Here is a 27,968-nt window from a genome sequence, read left to right on the forward strand (position 1 = left end):
CAATTTATCACATCTATTGACATTACATTCAAACATTATTCTATAATTATTAAGTGAAATTCGTGGTTATTTAAAATTTCAACCTACGATAATGTAAATAACAATTAGTTAGAGAATCCTGTTCCATGAAAAGATTATGCAGAGTATTAGGAAGATCTACAATGAATAAGATTTGATAGGATTTGGTTCTATATATAGAAGTAGTGAATTAACTTTTATTGACTAAATATGTTAGAAATTGGTTTGAAATAGTATTTTTTTTACTCTTGTAATTGGATTGTTTTTTTAATTCCTTAAGTCATCTCTGGTGGTGTAAATTCTTTCCACCCCTTTTGAGGAAGAAATCATATTACGTAGTTATATAAAAACTTCATATCAATCTAATTTGAAAACAAACATACAACGTCTTCATGTTGACGTACATGTTTATTTTAAAAAAAAATTTATATACGTCTTAGTAAATGTTGTTGTTGTCTAATATTTTCATCAACTATTTTTAATATTTTCATCAACTATTTTTTTTCATTATTCTCACTTTCTTTTAACATTCACACTATAAAGCACGGACACGAGACACTAATACTACACGGATACGCGATACGACAAATTTTAAAAAAAATATGACACGGACATGACAAGGATACGGCAATAAAATAATAATATATATTTTTTATAATATATAAATTTTTATTTTTATTTAAATTAGGCCAACCAAATAATCTCTACTACTCTTAAAAAAAACATAAAAATCATAAGTTCAAATTTTATTAAAATATAAAGTTATATCCAACAGTTGAATAAGTCATCTTTATAACCAAACATATATGCTTTTTAATTTATTTGTTTTTTCAACACACTTGATATGGTAACAATCTCGATCCTATCCCATTTTTCTCTCCATGCATGCTTCACTTATCTCTTCTTCATCTACTTTACTTCGCCTCTCTCTCTTTCTGTGTCATTCGGTTAAGGCACTCCACACATGCTTCACTTATATCTTCATCATCTACTTCGCCTTTCTCGGTTTCTCTGTCATTTGGTTAAGGCAAATTGGACTGTGTCCAACACTGGAATGGCACTCCTTATGGGCGTGTCCGTGCTTCATAGCATTCACACCAACTCTAGTTTGCACCAACTTTACAATTTCAAATCAGACTTGCACCTATTTATAGGAAATCGCATTGTCCATTAAGATTAATTATCTATAATAATCTATATAAGTATCTTAAATATTAGATTCTAAATTCTCCAAACATATTGTGTGCAGCACAACCTATCGAAAACACGACAAAAAAGTGATTATCAAAATCATGTTAATTATTCTTTAAGTTCAAAAAAATTCTGTTTAATTGTATACACATGAAAATCACAGTTTCAAAAAAAAAAAAAAAAAATGTATTCATTAATTATTTTGTATCCTTGCCCTCGCCTTGATAATACATTATTGCTACTATATAGAATTCGGTACCCTATAGACTCTGCTTATGAGTAAAAGACTGCCCTTATATATTAGTAAAAGGTTATCATTGTTAATTTGAATAAAATGCAAAAAGAAAAAATAAATCTCATTGTTCTATTCTTATTTGGTATAAACATATAACCTCTTAATATTTGAAAAATGGATACAAATTGCCCGTCCTTAGAAAGTATCTGTTCACTGTCAATTTTGAAAAGAAAGAAAAATAAAAAAAGAAGAAAATCTTTTAAAACTCCAAAAGTGCAGTACGGAAATGCATGTTGCTTGGACTTCTAGAATTCACTTATACATACATGTAGCTGTGTGAAGATGGGACTAACGCAAACGAAAGTGGTCGACACAATCTCACACTCACTGAACTTCTCGTCAAATCCGTAGAATTTGAATCAATTTCTATTGATCCAATACATTTAACTAGTGAGATAAAAATTATAAGCGAAAAACAGAAGATGCCACTCCTGAATAAAATGAACTATTAGGATTTAGGATACAATGACATTTTTTATTTATTTATTTTTTTTTTCAAAGGATTTAGAATGAATATTTGGTGTTTCTCGCGCGTTACGTCAATGGTATACCCGCAATTAAGAATAGATTTAGAAAGGACGGATTTAAAAATTCATATGAGGAGGGATGCAAATTTATATAGAAGAATTTTTTATAATTGGGTAAAGTCCATAGACACTCCATGAGATTTGCTAAAAAGACAAGCAGGTAAAAGTTTACCTATTTTTGAAGCACCCCCTTGCGAATTTTTTTATCCAAACAGAGTCTTAAAACATTTGAAAAGTTCATTTTACCCTTCACTATTTTATTAAATTTAATTATAAAATATCAAAACACTTAAATGACTAAATTACCCTAAGCACCCTTCTCTCCTCCCTCCGTTTTCTCCTCCTTCATCCTTCTATTTTTTGCTTTTTTATATATGCACACAGATACATACATACATGTATATACAGATACATACATACATGTATCCACTCACACACACACACAAGGCGGTGACCAGTGGCGGCGACAACGACGGCGAGCTGTCATTCTTGGGTTTGAGGTCATAATAGATGATGCCCATGGTATGGAGGTGTTCGAGAACGCAGAAGATCTCGGTGGAGGAGCGGCGGCAAGTTTGCCGTTTTTTTACGGTGAGTCTATGGGTTAATGGAATCGAACGCGGGCCGCGGATCTAGAGTCAAAGGATGACGATGATGCCAAAGGTGGAGGAGAAGCGGCTTGCCGTCGTAGTCGTCGCCGCCGCTCATCGGACGGTAGAGGCAATGGCCACTTCAGCCTCCTCGCCCTTGCAGGTGACGCTTGCCGGATTGTGCTCATCTGAACCTTGCCTAATTGTTCAGTCCGTGGTCACATCGTCATCAGAGCTTGGTCCTCGCCGACAATTTCAGGCTCAGAGTTCGTGTCTACCGTTTTATTTTGACTGTCTTTACTCGTTGATTTTACCGTTGTTTAGATCCTTACTCTCCACGGGGGGAGGCTTGATGGTGTCACAGGTGAAAACATTCATGCCCATGTTGTTGAATTTGGATTTTATGACGATATTTTTATACATAACTCAATGATGTGTTTGTATTCATGATTGGGTGACAGAGCTGTGGTTGTTAGAAATTGTAGGGATATCCAATTGAGCACCTAATCAAAAGATCCAATTTCATATTGTTTGGATTTTGAGTTGTTGGGTTTTGTTATACAAAAATTTGTTGGTATAATTTGATCCTTTCTATGTTTGTATGTATGTATATATATATATATAGATATGTATGTGTGGCTTTGTGTGGTGGCGGTGGAATGGTGGAGGGGAAGATAGGCGGTGGCAGAAAAGAGACTGCTTTTTATTTTTTATTTTTTTTTTATGCATAACTTGTTCATGAGAGTAGGTTTGTCTAATTTATTATCAAAGGGTAATTTGGTCAATTTCTCATATCGGGGCTGTCTTTGTCTATTTTTGAACCTTTAAGGGATGTCTTTGTCCAAAAAATGGGTAAGTTTTACCTGTGTCTTTTTGGCAAACTTGAGGGAATGTTGTTGTACTTTACCCCTTATAATTTTAGTAGGGATAATTTTAAAATTTTATGAACAAAAATACAAAAAAGTATAAATTTAGAGGTGTAAAATGTAATAACAAAACTGTAGATCCGTGTTTGTCTACAATGTACTACTCCCTCCGTCCCGCAAAGAGTGTCGTGGGGAATACAACTTTTTAAGAGTGTTATTTTTTAGTATTATTTTTTATTATTTTTTTACTAATATGCCCTTGTAGCAATTTATGAGTGGTACAAAAGTTGCTTGACCCAATTTAAATTTGAATTGTGGGGTCCACAATAGCTTTTTTAGAAGTTTTAATAACTTTTATAATTTCAAGACAAAGGGTATATTAGGAATATTTAAAAAATAGTGTATTGGTTTTTGAAGTATGACACTTATTTTGGGACAGTCAAAAAAAGGAAAATATGACACTTATTTTGAAACGGAAGGAGTAATATTTTTTTTAAAAAAATTGATACTTATAAAATTGATGATAATAAGATAATATGTTATATTTGATTGATTGAGCAAATTAATGACATCGCGGCACGGCACACCTAATATTTACTTCAAATTTAGGGATGTCATTTTAGCCTGCTCCACTATAACTTGCCCCATCCCCTGTTGAAACGGGTTTGCTAATCCAGAGACGAATTTAGAAAAATAGTTTGAATCCTGAGACCGTCCCAAACCCACTATAATTAATAATAAATATATAAATAAATATTCTATCATTAATAATTTTCCTTCAGTTTTATGGTAATTTTAAATTTTAACAACAATTTTATTATTATTATTTTTAAATGTGTCAATACTTAAATTTTCTTACAAAATATATCTCAAAATTGTTCAGATTAGAATTGTTTTTCTTAAATATATATATATACATATATAGTGGCATCCCGAGCCACACTGACTCCAATGGAGGACTGAACGACTCGGATAAAAGTTCAAAACTTTTATTTGTAGGACAGGTTTGAAATAGGAATGCTCTCCGTTAAACATTTCTGATCATACTTGTACAAGCTTCATCGCCTTCAACTATAATTATTTATTTATTTTTTCGCAAATAATCAAGCATGACTATTTTAAACTGTTTCCTTTTTGGTATTTATTAGTATATATTGATGTTAGAATCTTAAATTTTTAATAGTAGAATTGTTATAAAGTAGTTAGTAAACATTTGGTGACACATTGTATAAAGTATTTTTTATACTTGAAGTTACACTAAGCATGTGCTAATTCACTAATATTAAATATTATAAAATTTCTATAAGTTAAACAAGTTTTAATGATAATTAATTTGTTTTTGATTTGGAAGGCAACTGTAGAGTTTCAAACTAATTTAAAATCTTCTTTTGCTATATAGTCCCAATATTGTTTGCTATTTGTTTGTAGCAGGAAAAAAAATTGTATTTATAAAAAATAAAAAGGGATTAAATTGTCTAAAAAAAATTAATTACTTAAAAACATAAACCACTACCCGTAGTAATTTTAAAAGTTACGATTTTTAACTTTACTTTTACGTATTTCTTTGACGTAAACCTTACTATCACCTATGAGCTTCATTTTTTATTATTATTTTTTTTCACCAAACAAATTGACCCGCAATTTTTAAAAATAAAAGTACTTTTCCGCAGTAGACTAGTAGTGTCTACAAATCATAATATCCATTCCAATAAGGTAAACCGTCCCACTCCACTTATTCCTTGCCTTTCCTGCCAAGCTCACACTAATGTGGATGCTTTATGGTATATAAATAAATCAATGATACCGATAATTTAACACATTTAAATAAAAATATAACAATAATAATATTTTATTATCAATTTAATAATGGTACAATATGAGTGTTACATCGTAAATTCCTCATGTGCGTTACATTCAAGTTTTTGTGTGTTATATGGTAGATTTAAATTACATTCAATCATTAGTGCATAGGAGACCATTTTAATCCTATTTTTGATTTCATTTGGAAAGAAAATAAAAATTTTAGGATCATGATTTGGAACTCTAACAAATTCAACTGATTCCGGCAAATTCAACTGATTTATGTGGGTGATGATTAATACTCTCGTTAACATTCTTGACCTTATGATGACATAAACTTTTACTTATATAAAATTAGTCTGTGTCCGTTGTAGACTTTCGATTATTATTCAATTTTTTATTATCCATTTATTTGGCAAAAAAAAATTTTCAAAAACATATAAAAAAATTTATTATTTTATTATTTAACAACTCCAAACGTATCATAAAAGAATGGGTGTTATTGTAAGTTCATAACAAAATCAAAACTTTTCTGTATTTTTGTAAGAAAATTTTACAAGTTAGATAGTTATAAAAAATATATATATATTTTATTTCTCTTTACAGATCTTCTTCTCCATCTTAACAGTGCAACTCAACAACAAATATCCAACAACAATTTACACTGGACAATTCAAGTCTGTTTGAGTTGTCCAACTGAGAAACTAAAAATGTTAAAAAAAATTAAAAATAAATAAATAAACATCAGAGTTATACTCATCCCTTCACCTACTTGTCTATTTTGTCAGTAATCTATCGGCGTCTGTGTGTATATATATATGTGTATGTGTGTATGTATTGTTAGTAATCAGTTGCCCTCTCTCTCATTCTATCTGCGTTCTTACTTGGAAGTTGGAACTGACTCTGAGACTGTTTTGAATTTTGATCATCCCTTGCACACTTTCTCTGTCAATCAGTTTTATTTTTTTATTTTTTGGGAGTAGATGTCAGGGGCTCTAACTCGGCTTCAATGGCTGGCTCTGGCGTTGACCGTGCACCTCGTAATGGTCGCCGGTGAGTTCTTCGAGCCATTCAACGTCACCTACGACCACAGAGCTCTGATTATCGATGGAAACCGCCGAATGCTCATTTCTGCTGGAATTCACTACCCTCGAGCCACTCCTCAGGTACTTCATTCTCAATCAAGCTTCAATTTTAATCTACCTGTCATTTATTGATATTTATGCATACATATGTATATATTTAGGTACATAGGTTGTTTCAGTGTATATGTTTCTTGATGGTTGAAATTGATATGCTATTATTCGATAGTTCAATACGTGTTCTCTGTTTGCCTTTTGATGATTTATTTTCTCAATTGTGCAATTAGGGTTCTTTCGGTCCAATTAGGCATTTGAGAGGAAACCAGTTTAGTTTGTATACACAAAAACATATTAGAAAATACGTTCTTCATTTTTTTTTTTTGGTAGAGAATTTGATAAAATTCGATTAAAACTGGAGTAACTGAACTAACTGCAGGGCCACTGCTTCATGCAATGGTGAAAGATTTAGCTATCAAAATTCGAGAAGGAGGAGTTTGAGAGCAATCACTTTGTGCAAAAAATGGCTAAGAATAAGTTCTATGTCTAGTCCAAACTTCCCAACACCCCAGATCATCGGCTGGGTGATGGCTATTTGGTTTATTGAAAAAATTGATGAAATTTTCACTTTTGGGTAAAGGAAAATATCAGCCCTGGAATTCACTGCTAACAATAAAAGTTTTGCCAGAAATATGCTATTTAGTTACACAAAATATGGGTTTTTTTTTTTTTTTTTTTTTAAATTTTTTCTAAATATATTTTGTTTTATCTACTATTTCAAGAGTTATTTGGGTAATCTATATGCATAACACTTCAAATGCTGTGGAAATGAGACCATCGCATTGGTTTTACAGAAAGAATAATCCATCTGTCTTTTTTCTTTTTTCTTTTTCATGAGATTTAAATAGTAATTTGATTCACACGATGTTTAGATAATTATCCAATGATAAGATCATTTTATTCATCTTGTCAAGTAATAAAAATCCTTGTTTAATATGATTCGCATGATGTTAGATGTGGCCTGATCTGATTGCTAAGAGCAAGGAGGGTGGGGCAGATGTCATCCAAACTTATGTATTTTGGAGTGGACATGAGCCAGTTAGAGAGCAGGTGTGGTAATTTCTTCTGGTATAGTCTGAGGTGCTATTCTTACACGGTTGGCATTGGTAGGATTTTGTTAATTTTACTAAAGTATTTTTCTTATTTTTGATTTGTTTTGCAGTATAATTTTGAAGGGAGATATGATATTGTGAAGTTTGTGAAACTAGTGGGTTCCAGTGGACTCTATCTCCATCTCCGAATAGGTCCTTACGTATGCGCTGAGTGGAATTTCGGGTCTCATCCTCTTTCGAAGTCTGATTATATATATTTAACTTACAGTTGCATAAATCTATCTGTCAAAGTCTTGAAAGATGACATCCCTTGATTTTGTTACAATGCAAATCATATCTGCTATTGTAATTAACTTAGAGATGATGCTTGGTTGCTCTGAACATATGTTGTAATGCACAATAGTGGGGGGCGATAAATTAGCTTCCTCCTTGAGTTCCTCTATAAGAGTGGTTTCAAAAATGGGGAGTGTTAATCTCTCTCTCTGTATATATGCAGAGGTCGTCTCAACCTCTGTTATACTCAATCTCTTCCTGTGTCTCTCTATCATTATATTTTTTAATTATACGTTCTTCCTTAAGAAAAATATAGAGACGCTATATGTGGGGAAGCTAGAAAAGCTGTTGCACAATCCCAATAATATGCTTAAATTCAGACATGTAAAAGGTTTCTCATTATGTTCATATTAGGACCATGATAACAAAATTGAGTAGTTGTGCCCCTCAGTATTTCACATAGTTATGTCTCTCTTTTGGATGACACCATCTAACAGAATAGAGAAGATCCAACAAGAAATCCTATATCTAGGAGTTCAGCAAGGCCACTTATTAGTTGTTTATCCCTGTTTAGGCAATAAGGAGGAATTTTAAACTACCTGATAGTCTTGCTTACTTTTATACTAAAATAGAGTATCATTGAGGGAATAGAAAGCAACTTTCCTCCTCGAGGTGTAAAGACGAAAGAACTACTGTTAAACCCTATGCATGAAAGGATAAATTTTTAATTATTATTTATTTTATAAAAATATAAAAGGATATTAATTATAACTAAAAAGGATATGTGAAACAACATTTTATGTTATTGATATGTAAACACTCAAGGATATTAACTATGCATTAAAGGATATGTAGAAGATGTTCATGCATAGGGTATCTGCTACATATTGTTTCCCATATCCTTTTTAGAAAGAAGTTTCTGCAGATACCTTATTTCATTCAAGTTTCTGCAGATACCTTATTTCACATAGTTATGAGTGTTTACATATCTAAGTTATTATATTAAGTTGATAGTAAATTCTAACGATTCAAAGGATAACACTGTTGTCCTGCTGATGAAGTCTGTAAAGAGTTGTCTGTGAGTTCCCTGTTAATCGTAATCTTATATTTTACTGACCCTTGCAGGGGCTTCCCTCTGTGGCTCCGTGATGTACCGGGCATAGAATTTCGAACAGACAATGCACCCTTCAAGGTATAATTTGAGCAAGAGCAACTGTCTTTCATTTAGTCATGTATGGTGCTTTTTCCTTGATGATTCTTAATTCATTTACGCTAGTCTTTGTTTTATGTTTGTGATACAAGGAGAAAAGCCAAAATTTTGTAATAGTAGTGTAATTAAGAGTTGTGAGACTATAGTCCTGTCGGTAGGTCTTACCTTGGGGCCCTTGCACCTTGGACAGTCTGAAGACAATGGTTCCCTATTCTGGACTTGAATTTGCATGGGGTCATGATGTATGAAGGTTTTTAGAACGCAAAACTAGTGCACCCACAGTTGAATGTGGGCATTATAGAAAACCAAACTAGTGCACCAGTGGCGGAGCAATTTCTTTTCCAAATTCTCTATGTCCTTCATTCTCATTACCCACACCAATTCCAGCTCCTCTATTTTGGCCATCAGTTTCTCTCTTTTATTCCATCAGTCTCTCTCCAAAGCAAAGCACCAAGCGGAATATTAAAAATCTTAGATATCAACTCTAAGCCTGTATGCAAGAAACGCTAATCCCCTTTTCGTGTTCAGTGTTGTTCTTTCTGCAAAGTAAGGTTTTTAATTTAAATATATTTTTTTTTGATAAAAAAGTAAGATTTTTAATTTTGGAAAAAGAAATGGTAAAAAATGAGAAGGATTATGTTAACATTAATGGATTATTTAAGAAAAACACTCAACAGCATTATGAGGTTATCATGCAACACTCCCAAGAGACGAAATATTTAAATTTTATCAATTATAAATGTATTCAATGACAATATTATTAATCAATATTTAATTAATATATTTATTTTTTGGTTTTTTATTTTTTATTATTGTATTGTTGTTACTGGTTGCCCCACTAAAGTAAATTCCTGGCTCTGCCACTGAGTGCACCCTACAGCGAAATTCTAGTAGGGGAAGTATTATGAAAAACATTGAAGGTTTAGAGAAGGAAAAAGGCGGTAGGATTTAGAAGCGTGGAGGGTTAGAACGGGGTTGAATGAAAGGTGATAAGTTGTTGCCTATTGGAGTTGGATGGAAATGTTACTAGAATTTATTGACAACAAGTATTTGTACGATTTTGGGGTCTAACTGCCAAAAGCCACATAAAAAGGTTAGGGTTATGCAGTCTCCAATTCTCTAAACTTGAGTAGCTATAAAAACTGAATGAGTGCACTAATATTTCTAGGATGCTGGACATTACTTACTTTTTCTAGGATTAAGACTCCAGTATTTGGAACTTCAGAAGTTTGCTTGTAAGACCAATCTCCTATTCGAGGCCACATATAAGGGCCCAAAAACCCATCTAATCTATGGTTCCGTGACTTCCATCTAGAATGTATTGCACTTCTATACCTATGTTTAGGGTGCATCATATGGGACTCCTTTGATGCATTTTAACTTTTTCATTTCAAATTTCCATTTAAAGAATTGAATTAAAACCACTAAAATTTCTTCAATTGCAAATGTGGGGTTCAAGTTTTTCATTTAGTCTCTGTGAAGTCTCAGAGTCAGCATTAGGTATTGTTTAGTTTAACAAAAAATAAATACCTTTCTTGGAAATGTATGGATATTTTTAAAATAATGATTTTAGGGATCTCATTATGGATATGACAACACCACTTGGTTGGTTCTATTATCTTCTTTCTCTTTTACAGATGGGACGGTCTATGTGAAATTAGGATAAGAACATGCTGTCTGAACCTTCTTGCATCAATTCCTGTTGTATTTTCTCTGATTGTGATCAGTCTGATCCCTTAGGGGCACATTTTTTTTTTGACTAGTTAGTTTGATTGTCTGGTTGTTAATTCTTCAATATTTAATGGTATTTTTTTCTGATTGTGATCAGTCTAACCCCTTAAGGGACATTTTTTGACTATTTAGTTTGATTGTCCGTTTGTTAATTCTTCAATATTTATTTGAATTATCACTCCAACTTTACTTCTTTTTCTATCTAATATATCACATTTTCAGCTGGATTTCATGTATACTACTTCCTAGAGAAGTGCTCAAAATTTATATTTTTCTTTCTCGTTATAGTGTGTTCAGTTTTCAGTATTATAGGTTCATTGCAAGTATTACTTGGCTATCAAATTGGGTATGTAGAAACATGTTGCACTTATGTTAATAACTATTAAGTATGCTTTAGGAGATTGGAACTTTTAACTTTGTATTTGTGGTTATGGTTGACAATCTGATCATAGCCTGTTTTGTTTCCAGGAGGAGATGCAGCGGTTTGTTAAGAAGATAGTGGATCTGATGCTAGAGGAAATGCTCTTCTCTTGGCAAGGTGGTCCAATTATTATGTTGCAGGTTGTTGAACAATTCTTAACTTCATTTAGTGCTTGAAATAGATTTGCTGGAATAAGTATATCAAGTTAATGGATATAACCGTGTTTAGAACAGTGCAATTTGTTGACGACTAAAAATACCTAGACTAATTGGGTGTGGGTTCTTCCTTAATTCAGTGGTATTAGAGGGGTGAGATTATTTAATGACCAATATGCTGTTGTTCAAAAAACATTCGATTTCCTTTAATTAGTTCGTTAGTGCTCAGAAGTTCAAGTTGGTACACATTTCTGTTATCTATGCTTGAGGTGATACTCTCTGCAAATAGCTTTGCCTTAACTTGGATGCAATCTTTGCAGATTGAAAACGAATATGGAAACATGGAAAGTTCTTATGGCCAGAGAGGGAAGGACTATGTTAAGTGGGCTGCTACAATGGCTATTGGGCTTGGTGCTGGTGTTCCATGGGTCATGTGCAAGCAAGTGGATGCCCCAGAATTCGTCGTAAGTTCGTTTTCCTTAATTATTTTGCATTTCATTTTCTTTTCAATGATTCTATATTATTTAGACTCCATTCAAACTACAGAGCAATGAAAGAAAACAAATTAACTCATTGGTTACTTTCCAAGAAAAAGAACATAGAAAACCTAATTCATTGGTTGATTGGTTAACAGAAGTGCATTTGTTTTGTAATTAAAATCTTAATGTGTTAAGGCCATGACATTGAGGATTATAAAATCTCAAACATCTTTCTTTTCTTTTTAAATTTTTTCTCATTCACAGATAGATGCCTGCAATGGATACTATTGTGATGGATTTAAGCCAAATTCATACAAGAAACCAGTACTTTGGACAGAAAATTGGGATGGATGGTATACTTTTTATTATTTCAGGGGGTTACTTCTGCACATCTTATTATGTATATCATTTTTAGTGAATTTTGACTCTACATGACTTTCTTGAAAACTTGAGCAAAATTTTTCAAATATATGAATAATATCTGAGAATCAATTCACAAATTAAATTGTGGAATATTAGAAGAAGAACAGAAAAAGAAAAGAAAAAGAACGAAAATGAAAAAGAGCTTGAGATGTTGATGTTTGCACTCTGAAAGTTGACCATATTTTCTAAAATATTTAAGTTACACTCATCCTAATTACTGGAAGCTTGTCTAAACTGCCATGAATGCCTCTTCAACATACAAAGAAAGCCTGTAGCATTTTCTAAGGAACCTTTTAGAAATTTCTAAGTAATAGTCACCAACGGACAAGTGGCCTAGCGGTATCAGCCTCTTACTCACCAAAGGGAGGTCAGGAGTTCAAGTCTCAAAAGAGACAAGTGTGTGTGAGTACCAACTAGGAAAAAAAAAATTCTAAGTTATAGTCTGGAAACGAGATAATATTTGATGGAAAATGTTTCTTAAGTATCTAGAAAAATGATGGCCCCAACATTTTGTAGCATTTGAAGGAAATCTCTTACTTCTTGAGGTTTGGGTCTTAACACAACAGTAAGATTGCTCCATTATGACCTGGAGGTCACGGTTTCAAATTGGGAAATAGCCTTTCCTCATGCAGAGGTAACACTGCGTTCAACTGACCTTTCCTAGGACACACTCAGTCTGGGAGCCTCATGCACTGGGATTGGGATTGGGCTAGCCCTCTTACTTCTTGAGTTATTCTTTTCTTTACTCTGCTTCTGCACAACTGTCTGCTTCTTAATCTTCCATATCGCATGATTTTACATTTCCTAGTCAAATTTTTTTTCTAACTGGGTTTTCAGTAAACGGTCTGCTGCAGCAATATCATTTGTTAAGGCTAATTTCCCTAATTTGTCTATGTTTCTCCTAGTATCGCCTGTTTCATCTTTGAGCGAGACTTAATCTTTAATGTGGCTATAGTTAACTGAATCTCTTTTCCTTGGACAGAAACCAGCCTTGCATTTGCCGAAGTGGATACTTCTCTAATAGCTTTAAGAAAGCTCTTTCTGGATAAATATATCCTTCATTGATACAGTCAAATTCCCTGTGATAAATTTATGGACATTCTAATTAAAGAAACAGGTTCACCAATAATTCTTGTATGTTGGTTAAGTATCTCTCGTTTAGGTTTCACATAAGTTCTTTCAAGGCTTCATATCTATGTCTGGCATTACTTCGTCATAAAGACACTTTAAAGGTTTTCCAGTTAACAAATTAGGATTTCTGGATTATGTTCCCTCTTCTATTTCTGGCACTGTATCCCATTTCCTGTTCATATGTAATTTCATCAACTCATCATGATTTTTTCTTTTTCTTCAAAATTTTAGCCACACTTTTACACATGATTTTCTATTTTAGTATTTAATTGAAATGGTCTAAATCCGTATGTGTTTATGTAAGTAAATGAGTTTCTTCATCCTAACATCAGCTATAGAAAAGCTATAATGATTTGCTGTTGACTACCATCTTTTCTTTAATAATTTTTCCTCCATTGAAGGTTGTACTCGGTTGACAACTTGACATTGAAGATACTATTTCTAAGTTTTAGTTCTATATATTATATGATGCTTCAATGAATGTCAGCCTTCTTATTTGATAGAAATTCTTATTTTCTCTCTCCCTCCCTCATTCTCTCTCTCTGCCATTTTAGATCACATTTATTACTTGAAAGCAATTTCATCTCTTTTGGCATGAGAATTTTTATCTCATGTACTTAAGCAGCTGCAAGTTTTTTGATACATGCTTATAAGCCTTCAATTCGTCTTTCTTGGTTTGCTTTTGAAGGTATACAATTTGGGGTGGAAGATTGCCACATAGACCTGTTGAAGATCTTGCATTTGCTGTCGCTCGGTTTTTTCAACGTGGAGGGAGCTTTCAGAACTATTATATGGTATCTAAAACAGGCTACTGCTTTGCTGTGGAATGTTAAATGAGCTCTAAAGTGCTTAGGGAAAAGAAAAATGAGCTCTAAAGTAAAGTTCAATTAAAAAGTAACATTGAATCTATGAAGAATGTGTGAGCATTTTTAGCATCCAGAGTTTTGGTGTAATTAGTTATATGTTCCGTAATTTCAGTTCCGTAGTCCTTTGCTTGTTTTATTCCACTTGCCACCGAACCTTGCATATCTCAGAGGTTTGGTGAAAGAAGTTAAACTACCATACAAGACTATAATTGGGGATGTTTTTCTTTATTAAAAGCCATTATTCAGTTATGCTCCTACTGTATGGGATGCAGGGAGGGTTGATTGGAGATAAACCTAATCCTCGACATTATTTGTGTAAAGTGACTGCAGACATGAACCTGCTTTTTTTAATATTATTTGGATCTATGGAAAATTTTATTCTATTTTGATACAATTTGCGATGAAGACCAAATTATGATCTACACATGCAGCATATTGATCAGCCTTGGTTTCCCTGCTTTGTGGTTGTAGTTTTTTGGTGGGACAAACTTTGGTCGGACTTCTGGGGGCCCAAACTATATCACAAGTTATGATTATGATGCTCCCCTTGATGAATATGGTAAGTTGAATATTTATTTTCATTTGATAACCACAGTTGATTGACATATAAATGACTTGCATATAAATCCTGATCCACATAAACTTTCTTTTTTGTCATTTAGGATTGTTGAGACAGCCTAAATGGGGACACTTAAAGGATTTGCATGCTGCCATAAAGCTCTGTGAACCTGCTCTTGTTGCTGTTGATTCACCTCAGTATATAAAATTGGGACCAATGCAGGAGGTTTGTGTGAAGCCTAAACTTATCAACAGATTTTGCATGATATATTTAACTATTAACTGCAGCATTTCTTAGCTTGATTATCTGGTCTGAATATATCAGAAAAGATGACTTCAGAGTAAATGGGGAAATTTAATTAGTTTATTTATCTCTTTCTGGGGCCAGTTTTCCAGCACAGCCCAATCCTGGAAGTTCTGGGAAGGAGTTTTGACTTGGTCACGGTATTTCTCATCTACTAAGATCTGAAAAGCAATTTTTTAAAATTGCAGAGATGGGATGTGTCTCACAGATTTTTTTTTTGGTTTATGCATTTTTTTTTTTTTTTACTGGTATTAAGTATTTCTATTGGTTGGTTGACTAGTTGCATTTTGTTATAAAGTGGATTGGACTGATAGAGTTTGTCCTTTCTAAAACCATTTTCTACTTCCCTCATGCAAACCTTTAGAAAATACTTCCAGTCTAGCTTGAAAAGATAAACAAGAGGCTTAGGTTTGAAGTAATTAAAAGTCACACTTTATTTTTTAACCACATCAGAAATAAACTGATACCCTTTTGGGTGGGGGGTAGGGGGGAGTATTTTATTTTTAGGCGTGATTAAATACAATTTGCTGGTAATGTTATAATGTAGCGGTCAACAGTAGCGCCTAATAAATTGGGTATATATTGTTTATTGAAAACCTAATTTTTTCTCAACTTTACACGAGGTTAAGTAAAAAGTTACTCATTCAAGCTATTTTGAACACAATAGACTGAGTTCAAATACTCAATTGGCTAAATTGATTTCCTTAGCATCCCAATACACCATTAATTATAAGGCTATAGGCTGACCTAATATTGCTCAAGTATATTAGATTTCTAATTCTGCAATATTGTTTGGGAGTGAGACCAGTAATCTGTTGTTTTTTTCTGGAGTAAGGGACTTTTGTTTTATTGCTTCTCACACACCTGTGTCCTGGTAGTGAGTCGAACTTTGCTCCTCTTCACTAGGAGTAGCAGGAGATACTCCTCAAGCTGACAGCTGTGGTGATTGTAATTTGAAATCTTATTTTCACATTGTTTTCTATTCTTCAACTTAGAATTTAACACCATTCATATGGCTAACTTCAGGCACACGTGTACAACAGTGAAGGCCAGACCTTAACTTGGTCTGGAAACAATAGCAGGTGTTCAGCATTTCTTGCAAATATCGATGAGCATAAAGCAGTCAGTGTGACATTCCTTGGTCAAGCATATACTTTACCACCGTGGTCAGTGAGTATATTACCGGACTGCAGAAACGTGGCCTTCAATACCGCCAAGGTTTGATTATAGTTGATATGTAGGACAGCATAATATACTTTTTTTCAATGATCTTACTGATACATCTGCATAAACAAACACTTCACATACGTTCCATAAATCACATCAAACTGCACAACTATATCCATGTTCACAAACCAGATTATATTTTCCACTGGTGAAATTTAACAGAATCATGGGATAATATTTCTAGAAGTTTTATTTCATACAGAAGTAACATAAAATCCAATGGTTCTTCACACATAATAGTCAATCTCACATAGAATGAAGGAAAAGTTTTTCGATTGAGTCTCGGCACAGGAGGGTTAGAAATTTATACAAAATCACCTAAAGAAGTTGTTTAGTTTTACGCCCTGAGTATCTTGCAAATGATGTATAAATTTAAAATCCTAGTTAATTACTCATATTAGATGAATCATTATCTTAAAATAAGTACTTTGGTATGCTTATTCTCTATGGCTTACAAGGAAACTGAAGTGTATTAGATATCTTATAATGTGATAGGTAAGGCTTTCTGGACATTTGTGAATATTTCTCATATGATCTTTTATTTCTGTAGTCTTTTCACTCATATAAAGATTAACGAAACCCGATGCAATATTTCATCTCATTGAACACTTACTATATGAAGACACTTTTTCTTATTGATCATGGCACAAGAAATTGATGCTGGAACATGCAACTATTTTCTGTTTTTGACAATTGGCCTCATAAAATTGCAACCGATACGGTGCAGTTTTTCGCTCTTCTTTTTCTTGCCATGCTTACTGATATGATAACAATAACAGTTCCAAATAGTCTCTGAAACTTCAACATGTGTGATCCCGCAGATACTATCCGGTTGAACATTTTCAGTTGCATCCCAACTGTTCTTAGTTACCTGTTCTTTTTCCTTCTTTTCTTTATTGAGACTTGAGAATAATATTACGGCAATAATTCTAAGTGAGCCTGTTCTTTATTAAGCATTCAAATTATGATGATAATTCTAATTTGTATGTTAATATTATATCACTCGTGTTATTGTTTTCTATGTTCTTTTGTATTTCATCTTATGATGTGTTTAGAGCCCTGCTTCCCTAGACTAATTCAAGAAAAAAATGTAAAATTTTAGTTCTGAATATATGATTAAGTTTCTTGCTTTATATGTTTGGAGCAGGTTGGGGCACAAACTTCAATTAAAACAGTAGCATTTGATTTGCCTCAGTCTACAAATGTTTATGTACCTCGACGACTTATGATTCAGAATGAAGTTCCGCATATCTCAGAAGCTTGGATGACTATTAAAGAGCCAATTGGTGCATGGAATGAAAATAATTTCACTGCCCAAGGCATACTGGAGCACTTACATGTGACAAAGGACCGTTCTGATTATCTGTGGTATATCACCAGGTACATCATTATTGGAATCTTACGATTGGCTCCATTAGGATCGGGTTGAATAAATAGTAGTACCATTTTATGATTAGAACTGTGTTTCAATCTGTAGTTTGTATTTCTTATCATTATAAATGGTAGAAACAGAATGGTTCAAGTGAAATGATCAATCTTATGAGATACAAAATCCTGACAGGCATTCATCAATATTTTACCGTCTTAACTCTATCCATTGAGATAATAAACCCAATACTGTCATTAGTCCCATTGAACTCTAAATTCAGGCTTATGGTGATAGAACATAAGTTTTCATGAAATCAATGGAACATGATTACAGGTAATTGGAAAAATAAATTCAGATTACAAAGTCAATGTAGGTTGATGGGGAGCGAAAAGGTGGCATAGGCAACCCTAGAATGATGCTGACTCAACAAAGATAATAGAAACACACACACACACACATAAGGTGACAAAGCATTTGAGAACGCATTAAAGTTTTGAGTTGAACATGAGAGTTTCAGACTCAAGGTACAAGGAATGAAACCTTATTCCTTGCCAGGTGATGTTGAAGTAAAGCAGCTGAGAATAAGGAAACCCTTGTGGACCTAAATTCAAAGTAATTGTCCCCAGAGATGAGAGACTGCAAAATCAAACTAGGATTTCAAGAGTCTCTATAGTGTGGAGGGGCTTTGTCAGATGAACCTTTTATCACTTCTTGCAGATGGAGGTGGTCAGGAAGAAGAGGTATTTGAAGAGATTACACCATAACCGTCCTTTAGTGTCAGGGTCTCTAGGATTTGAGAAAATCTGGTGATACCTTTCATTTTAAATCAGATATTAGTGGTTCACAACAGCTCCTAGGATCATGGGAGGATCCAACTGAGTAGATGGACATTGGACTTGTACATTTCTGTTGGTAGTACTTGGTATCAATACACCATGCTCTAACACCTTATTCTGCAGTAAATGGAATGAAATTTCATTTATTCTCATCATGGCAAAGCCCACAAGTAACCATAAAGTAGAAGACTGCAGAGATGATAGTACTCATTCAAAGTTCGATACATCGATCGCAAGAACGTATTAAAGTTTTCCTAGATAAAGGGAATAGAATTTAAAAAACAAAAAAGGATTCCTATATCCTGAGATTCTTCTTTGCTGAGTTGAGATTATAATATCCATATTCTGCTTATAACTAAATACTTATTCGGTTACAGCCAAAGGAAGGGAAATCCTGTAATGTGTTTTCCAAATGCTCCGACGGCATGGATAAGGCAAACCTTCATTACCAGTATTTATTGATTAAATTCTCCTATCTTCTTATTTCTTAAGTTAAATAACCATGGCTGTTTCTTTACTAACTTGAAACATTTTCAGAATCATTTGCTCATTTACATGTGGTCCACTAATGCCTGGTCATTGTCTAATTGACAAGCAGAGTTTATGTTTCTGATGATGACATTTCATATTGGGAGGAAAGTGAAGTTACTCCGGTACTTACAATTGAAAGCATGCGTGATTTGGTGCGCATATTTGTTAACGGCCAGCTCACAGGTATGTGCCTCTACTCTCGCGTATCTAACCGTCAATTGTTTCTCCTCCTCTTCCTCCCCCCTTTTTCTTCTTTTGAAACTGGAATTCGGCTCATCTAGTGGGCTCATCACGAGTGTATATGCCTACTTGTAAAGGATCCCAGCCCAGATCACATATGTGATCTGTCTGATTCTGGCCAGATGTAGGAGGAACGGTCCAATTTGTAGTGTTGGTACTGTCAATTAGTACTATAGCACTACTGTTCTTTAGTAATGTTGCAGTTACAACTATTTTGTAGTCTAGTTACCATTCATTGTACAACAAGAATTATTTGTGCTGGTCTCTGTCTCTCCTCCTCAGTTTTTAGTTCTTTAATGATGTTTGCTGAGATAAGGTTTGGTTAGTGGCCATCTTTTATTTCTGTTGGGATTTAATGTAATATTCTTGTAAGTAATTATGAAAGCATTGTGTGAGATTTTTTATTATTACCTAAATTTTGCCTTTGGCTATTTGATCTTTTGAGAACATTTAGATTTGCTTTGTTAGCACCCTTATAGGAGTTTTTCCTTTGTTTTGTTCTAAGAAAATAGGCTTCAACATTGATGAAGAACAATTTTGTCATGCGTCACTTGGTTGATGATCATCTACAACTTCACATCAAAGAAGATTGTAATGGTTATGAGAAACTAAGATACAGTAGGAGTGGGTACCTCAAAGATTTGATTATCATTTAAGTAGAAAATGATATGGAAATTTTGATAGCAAAGCAACTCAACAAAAAAGCCTTTTTCCTAACAACTTGGGGTCGGCTACCTATATCATATTTTTCCATTATGCTCTATCTAAGGCCGTAGTTTCAGTTATACCACATGTTATCATATCCTTTCTTACTAACTTCACCCATGTTCATTTCGGTCTTCCCCCTAACATTGCCCTCAATATATACCATGTCACTCTCCTTAGCTGGCGTACGTAATGGTATTCTTTGTACATGTTCAAACTATCTTAATCAATTTTTTCTCATTTTACCTCCAATTGGTGCTACTTCAACCATTTGAAAATGTGCTTATTTCTAGTTCTATCCTTTCTTGTCTTGCCTACATTTATCTCAACATATGCATTTCCGCCGCACTCATTTTATGCATGTGATGTTTCTTAGCTGCCCAACATTTTGTTCCATAAAAAACAGCTGGTCTAATTGTTTTATAATACCACGTACTTCTCTTTCAGTCTCATAGAGAGATGCCTATCACACAATATACTAGGTCACTCCTCCATTTAACCCATCTTGCCTTGACTCTATGATTAACATCATCACAAATTTTTCGTTGTGAATAATTGAGCCCAAATAAGAAAATGTTCACTTTTTGTACCTCTTGATCCACAATCTCCACGACATCTATATATGTAATTCTAAAAGTTACATTCCATATATTCAGTTTTATTCCTACTTATCTTGAGTCTTTTAATTTTGCTCCTCTCCAAACCCTCAATTTAGCACTTACTCCTCTAGTTTTATCAATTAAAACAATATCATCTACAAATAAACATTTTTAAATATACTAGAAAATAGTCTCAAGGAAGAAGACTTCAATTGAAAATTGAAAAATCCTTTTCACCATGGTGGACATGATAGTGCAGCAAGGAGGAAGGAGTAAAAAACGAGTTTTAAAAGTTTATTTCATTTTAAATATATCACCAATCTGTGATGAGTACCTAGACAGCAATGAAGTGAGACTTTCTCATGAAGTTATTAAATATTGGGATTTTGGTCTTTATCCAGTTCGATCAATATTTGGATGTTTGTCAAGTGGTAAATGAATTTTTTTTTTTTTTTTGATAAGTAAGTTGTAAATGAAAATCCTAGACTTATTTTCTAAGGATTGATGGTCAAACCATTCTTGCTTCATGGGAAGCCCCACCATTGCTCTATGAAGTTATTGTTGATCGTATGAGTTAAGAGTCATGTTGAATTTTTTGATGATATTGAAAATTTGAAATCCTTTTTGAGTGGTAAGGCATTGGATTATGAAATTTATTTGGATTAATAGGAGAAGTGTAAATCTATCAATTTTTTGGAGATTTCATGGAAAGTAGACCAATATAACCCCTTCAGCGGACACAGAAGATAGGGCTTGCTTGTCCATTTGAAGAGGAAAAAGCCTTAAATTTATAGTTCTTGTAATGCATAATGTGCTTATTCTAGTGGAGTGGTGAAGAAGGACAGGATGGAAGGATTTGGAGGGCATCCTATGGATTGTGGAAAACCAAAATTCAACAACATATTTCTCCCAATCTAGTGGGTTCTGATGCAGGAGGGGCGATCTCAGTAATTTTTTAAAAAATTCTTGGTTGATCTCAGTAAATTCATTACATCAGTACTTCTAAAATACCGCTTTTTATTATTGCGGCACAATTGTACGTTATTGCTTTAGCAAATATGTTCATAAGTTATTGTAACAGTATCTATTTACGAGTACTGGAGTGTGTTATTGTTCACAATGCTGTAGTGTGAAACTGGTCCCACTACACCAAGAACTACACAACAATTTTTTCTTTTATCCCTTTTTCCTTGATTTTTATTTGAGTTATAATGAGATTAACATTGCTTAATTGCTAGGTTTTTATTTTATTTCGGTCTTGTGTAATGATTTGTAGACATACACATGTATTGACTGTTGAAAAGAACAAGAATGTGGACAAACCTGAAAATCAAGACACGTCAATACAATTGTGCGTATATATGTACGCATATATATGTATATATACATAGAGTTGCCGGAATAATCAGAAGTGTTGCAATGTTTATTCCATTTTTTTTTTTTTATTCCTGTATGTGTCACTACCCTTTACTACTTTAATTGACTCGATAGTATGGTTTCGAAAGTGAAGGTAGTGCAGCTGGTCGCTGGGTCAAGGTAGTGCAGCCTGTTCAACTTGTGCAAGGATACAATGATTTAGTGTTATTATCTCAGACAGTGGGCTTGCAGGTAATCGATTTGCTTCTTTCTCAAGCCTTACGATAAAGCTAACGGTATTTTGGGATGTAAAATTTGTGTGGATTACTCGTTCACGAATGGAATGACTTCTCTTATGAACCTATCTAGTAGGCTACTTGGGGAATAGGAAGGTGAACTCCATGATTAAATTCCATATCTAATATGATTTGAGTTGTACCTCCTGGTGTGATTCTATCATTAGCTTTTGTTGGCCGTAATGCCTCTTGTTGGAGGGTCTTCTTAATATTCTTATCTGTGTGCTTTTCTTGAAAATTACTTGCTCAAATCTCGTGTCAAATGGTTCTCGATGAGAATTTGAATTCAACTTTTCTTTTTATCATATTATACAGAATTATGGTGCCTTTTTCGAGAAAGATGGCGCAGGATTTAGGGGCCAAATCAATCTTACTGGGTTTAAAAATGGTGATATGGACTTGTCAAAGTCATTATGGACCTATCAGGTACTTTTCTCCACTATTGCATCATTACTGTCTGCTGTTTAGATGCTAATATGAAATTAGCAAATCAGCTAGATTTCCATTTCATTTTATTTTGTGATCCAAAAATTTAGTCATGTCTTTTTTGAATTGCGTATTATTGCAACAAATTTAACACTTGAGAATTCAGGCCTTTACAAGCATAATTCAAATTTTTGTTTAAAATGGAACCGTTTCATATACATTTCGGAAACATTGTGGAAATGAGAGAACATGTTGGACTCAGTTGGAAAATGTGTATAGACATTTGGAAACATGAAAGAAACCATACCTTAGCAGAATCCATAAGCCTAAAGTTGTGCTGAATTGAGTACAATATAAGGTTGCTGCATACAAGACAAGAATGGGGAGTTGAAGAATGCACTGATAAACACCAAAACTAAAACATTGGTCAAAAACATTTTAAGTCTAGAAAAATGTGAAAAGGATTAATAGAAAAAGATAGATTATAGACTAGATATATGAATCAATTTTGCTTGGATTCGGGTATCATTTGTTTGTATAGGTGTGCATCTAATTGTCAAATTTATTCCAATCCTAAGATACAAGGACATGGCTGCATACTCCTAGTGTCCAAATCCTTTTCTTCTATAGTGCTGAGGCAAGACAACGTATTTCAACTAAAATGACAATTCCTTTCCCTTTTCCTTTGGGAAATTAACATCACAGTGTTACACTTGATTTAACAAAAATTATACATCACAGTGTTACACTTAATTTAACAAAAATTATACATATGATACTTGATATGAATTAGGGATGTGTTCAGATTTTCTTTATCTAGACTGCCTTTGAGGCGATTATGAGGATTCAAAATTTGTAGGTTAACCCTCCAATTGGGTTTCCAAGGAATCTAGGGCGAACATCCTAACATAACACTCTATAAAATTATCTTACTCCAAACCAAGTGCTCTTGTCAGGATTCTCTTTACTATTTTGTTGATTTTTATTTATTTTTTAATTGCTGACTGGATTAGGTGATCATTTGGAAAGATGGTCTAGAGGCTGTACATTTGTTGGTGGTGATTCTGTGACTTTAAAAAGTAAGAAGCAAAATGTTGTAGAAAGGTCAGGCGCTAGTAAGCAGAATACAGATTTGTGTCATATACTGCACACAAGATGATGCCACTAAAATCTTTTTCTAAAAAACTTTGGGTCTTTTGTAAAATCTGTCTGAAAATTGCCAATCTTTGTACGGACACAAAAAAAAAAAAAAAAAAAAAAAAAAAAAAAAAAAGAAAAAAGAAAGAAAAAAAGAAAAAGGAAAAAGAGAGATAAAGGTCCAAATAATTACTTAAAACTTGTACCAATTGTGCATTCCCAACAGTTCTAATGGCATTTTGGATCAGGTGTTCGAAAGCTTTTCTTCTTAGTTTTATACTTCGGTTTCTCGCCTTATTTGTCTACCCTGATTATATTGGGCAGTATGACACCTCCATCATGAGTTTTATAATTGTCTTATTTAGCTACCCTTGGGTGTCAGGAGACCTTCATCCTCAGTTTTACTTCTTATCTTGTTTGGCTACTTTGATATGATGACGTTATATCTTGTGAAATTTAGCATTTTCAAGGTTCTGCTCCTTCTCTTGGTGGTGTATTAGTTACTGAGTTTTTCCCTCCCTCCCTTTTTGACCATAGATTGGGCTTAAGGGTGAGTTCCTGGAAATATATGCCGTGGACGAACATGAAAAGGCTGGATGGACTGATTTGACACCTGATGCAATTCCATCCATCTTTTCCTGGTACAAGGTGAGTCGATTCTGTTAAAGACTTCATTCTGCGAAGCCAATATTTGAAATCTGTTTTTGGTTTTGTCTCTTCTAATTTTTCTTGTAGAACAATTGATAGCCAATCACAAGTTCATTGTTAGTTGACTCCATTTAAATTTCTAGCATATTGATTAAAGCCTCTTACAGTTTCATAGCAATAGAACATTGTTTTTTACATAATAAATGAGTATGTTTATGTGTATGTGTGTGCACCACTCCAGGTTTTCTGATTGAAACGGAGTTAGTTAATATCTATGATGTGTGTGCATAATATTGCATGATAATATCTTATTGTTACTTAGTTCACCTAGATATTCATTCTCGCAACGATATAGTCGGACAAGATCTGTAAACACTAATGTTTTTATTCCAATGATTTATGATATAAACTGCCATCATTTTCACATTATGAATTTATTCTCTTGGTTCACAGCGGGTACTATCTTGGTCCTTAAAAATCAAAATAGCTTATATCGTTCACCAAGAATCAAAGTGAAAATGTTATGGAATGTAGCATACAGTTTTTTGTTTAAAAGAATGTGTTTCCAGTCATAGAGTGAAGAAATGCAATTATGCAATAGAGTCGGATGTTGGGACTAAATGAACAGGTTAGGAATGATTGGATCTAAGGCAACTATGGCTGCATTCATCGTAAACCAGTTGTCAATTGTTGCTGTGGTTTTATATAATGGTCTTGATCACTATAATGGCAATCAGAAATTGTGCTGCTGCTTCCTTTTTTTCCCTTCTTCGAAGAGGGAGTTTTTTTCCCAGGAAAGGGTGGATTGCTGAAAAGACATGTTCTGAACCCTAATTTCTGAATTCTGATGCTTTTGTTTGTAGTAATTTTCTTGTTGGTATTGAAATTCCGTATTGAATATTTTTTTTGCAAGCAGAAAATGCTATCTATTATTGGGTTTTCATTACTTATCTCTAATTATAACCTGTATAACAATAACTAAGGCATTACCAGTGTATGCCCTGCCTACGCAAGATGTTTAGGAGAGAGAGACCGGTGACAAAACCTTTGGCATTATTCTAAACAAACTCTCATGGATACTTATAATTATTTATTTATTATGTAATTAAAAGTATAATCAATTAAAATGTAATAACTAACTAAATATGTTTATATCTTGTAAAGTGAGTTTTGCTTTTATAATCTAAGTTGTCTTCTGCTTTAAATAAAGTAGAACTTACTCTCTCTTTTTTGCTCTAATGAAGTAGAACTTACTCTGAGACATATGTAAGAAGAAATCATTACTGAAAATCTTTTAATTTACCTAAAGAAGTAACATTGAATAGTATTTATAATTAGTTTAAGACTTATAGGAAGGATATTTACATTTTTATTTGAACTCTTTCTATTTATACATCATAAACAACTCATTTGCTTAGTCAAATTAGAGTGACATAACTTTTTCTTTTTCATATTTAATCACATATCTATGTTTTACAAAATTGGGTACATGTGTTTGGTGTTATTATGTGTGTAATTTATCAAATCCTCAAATTCAAATCAACATTGACATGACTAACATTTATATTATTTAATATTCGTTTTTTATTTCGTAGAATAAAATAATGTTTTTATGTTACACTATAATAGAGTTTTTCATATAGGCATTTTACCCGTTTTGAAGTATTGTTTTATGTAACTAACTGAGTTTAATGGACAATTATATAGAAACTTGAATAATTCAATAGGCTTGTTAGGTGCATGTCAAAACGACTTGTTCAAAGCATGTCCATACCCATGTCTATACTTCATGGTATTTTTTAAGAGAACGTAATATAGGTGCTTGCATTAAAAAGTAGAATTATAAAGTATTCTTGCTTATAGAGGCTTAAAATTCAATATGAAGTTCATCACCTGTACAAAATTATTTTTATAATTTCAACAAATATTAAAAATCAATAGAAATCTATAAACATGCATATCTGTAGATTTAGGGGGTTGTGCAACAGATAAGAGAATTCAGTCTGTTACAGACCTCTGCAACCAATAACGCCACAACCACCATTTCCTTCTTTGAAAAATCTTGGTTGATGCAGACACTTGCTTTCTACTGCACATATCTAGTTATAAATCTGGTTTCCAATTCATGCAGACACACTTTGATGCCCCTGATGGGACAGATCCAGTTGTTCTTAATTTGGGAAGCATGGGAAAAGGCCAGGCTTGGGTGAATGGCCATCACATAGGAAGATACTGGACTAAGGTTGCCCCAAAAAATGGATGTCAAAGGACTTGTGATTATCGTGGTCCTTACAATTCAGGCAAGTGTGCAACAAATTGTGGGCAGCCTACTCAGATCTGGTATACTTCTTTCTTTGTAGTAGAAAAGTTTATATGTTCTAGTTGACACTATCATTTTCCCAGTTCTCTTTAATGTATGAAAAAGTAGTGTAAGATAGCTATATCAATCCAATGTTCATTCCATTCTTATTTTGAGGCTGTCCTTTCCATCTCCAAATGCATAGTCATCAAGTAAATGGGGTGTCAAATGCTGCCAAATTAATGTAGCCATTATTGATCATTTGCCAGGTACCATGTTCCAAGGTCATGGTTACAGACATCAAACAATTTACTTGTCATGTTTGAGGAAACAGGAGGGAACCCGTTTGAGATTTCAATCAACACACGTTCTACCCGAACCATTTGCGGTCGTGTGTCAGAGTCCCACTATCCACCTCTTCGAATGTGGTCGAATCCAGATTTTATCAGCGGAAAATTATCAATCAATGATACAACTCCAGAAATGCAATTGCAATGTGAAGATGGGCATACAATCTCTTCCATAGAATTTGCTAGCTATGGAAATCCGCAGGGTAGCTGCCAGAGGTTTTCTAGAGGCAACTGTCATGCACCCAAATCAAAATCCGTGGTAGCTCAGGTAAACGTGACCTACATTAATGTGTTTAAGATACACACTGTGGCAGCTTATAGGGGACGCATGAAGACTCTAAATTGTTGATGATTCTCGAAAGTTATTGAGATTAATGTGAAGATGAGCTATATTTATTGATGTGCATATCAGCCCGAACTCTCTGTGATTTGACATGCACCCAACCACCACCAAGTGTTGTTGCAGGCTTATCTGGGAAATGAGTTTTTTTTATTGATGCTCTATTTACTGATGTGCATACTGATTTAATCAATAATTTCTTATTTGTTCAGGCTTGTCAGGGAAGAAACAGCTGTGTCATTGGAATTTCTAATGCTGTGTTTGGAGGTGACCCATGCCGAGGTGGTGTTAAAACTTTGGCTGTTGAGGCCCGATGTAAACCAGCATCAAGTATTGGTTCCCTGGCAATGGAGTGACGAGCAGCGGATTCACAGTGAACAGAACTCACAACCTTGAAGCTGTTAACGTGACATGACCCTCCTTCACTGGATCCCATGAATATGTTACTCCGGTTGACATTGTACACGCAGTTTTTATGTTGCAACTGTTTTATGACTCCAGCTTTGGGGCTTGTACAGATATTGAAACTAAAATAATATGCGACATATATTCCTTACAGGTTGTCTCTAACTCACGGTAT

At 33.7% G+C, this 27,968-nt stretch overlaps 1 protein-coding gene across 1 annotated transcript; it reads left to right on the forward strand.

The window, feature by feature from the left end:
* Positions 1 to 5,898: 5,898 nt before the first annotated feature.
* LOC132274818 (beta-galactosidase 9) lies at positions 5,899 to 27,944 on the forward strand. Its single transcript, XM_059776155.1, has 19 exons — positions 5,899 to 6,453; positions 7,381 to 7,476; positions 7,589 to 7,701; positions 8,877 to 8,943; positions 11,161 to 11,253; positions 11,589 to 11,732; positions 12,012 to 12,100; positions 13,990 to 14,095; positions 14,639 to 14,726; positions 14,830 to 14,951; positions 16,056 to 16,247; positions 17,404 to 17,636; positions 19,060 to 19,175; positions 22,047 to 22,144; positions 22,504 to 22,614; positions 24,289 to 24,399; positions 26,531 to 26,739; positions 26,968 to 27,316; positions 27,601 to 27,944. Exons 1-19 carry the CDS (start codon positions 6,271 to 6,273, stop codon positions 27,742 to 27,744), a joined length of 2,664 nt encoding a protein of 887 aa, XP_059632138.1. The 5' UTR covers positions 5,899 to 6,270; the 3' UTR covers positions 27,745 to 27,944.
* The last annotated feature ends 24 nt before the right edge of the window (positions 27,945 to 27,968 follow it).

Source organism: Cornus florida, unplaced genomic scaffold (assembly GCF_030987335.1).
Source record: "Cornus florida cultivar Cherokee Brave unplaced genomic scaffold, ASM3098733v1 CherokeeBrave_3.0.0_Hap2_Chr09, whole genome shotgun sequence".
Lineage (NCBI taxonomy): Eukaryota > Viridiplantae > Streptophyta > Magnoliopsida > Cornales > Cornaceae > Cornus > Cornus florida.

What these genes read in the sequence shown, in the direction of transcription:
- LOC132274818 (XM_059776155.1), top strand. Translation starts at nt 6,271, where the DNA reads ATGTCAGGGGCTCTAACTCGGCTTCAATGGCTGGCTCTGGCGTTGACC. An exon ending in GTCCAATTATTATGTTGCAG is followed by an intron (nt 11,254 to 11,588) that starts GTTGTTGAACAA and finishes CAATCTTTGCAG; the next exon opens with ATTGAAAACGAATATGGAAA. An exon ending in TGCTCCCCTTGATGAATATG is followed by an intron (nt 14,727 to 14,829) that starts GTAAGTTGAATA and finishes TTTGTCATTTAG; the next exon opens with GATTGTTGAGACAGCCTAAA.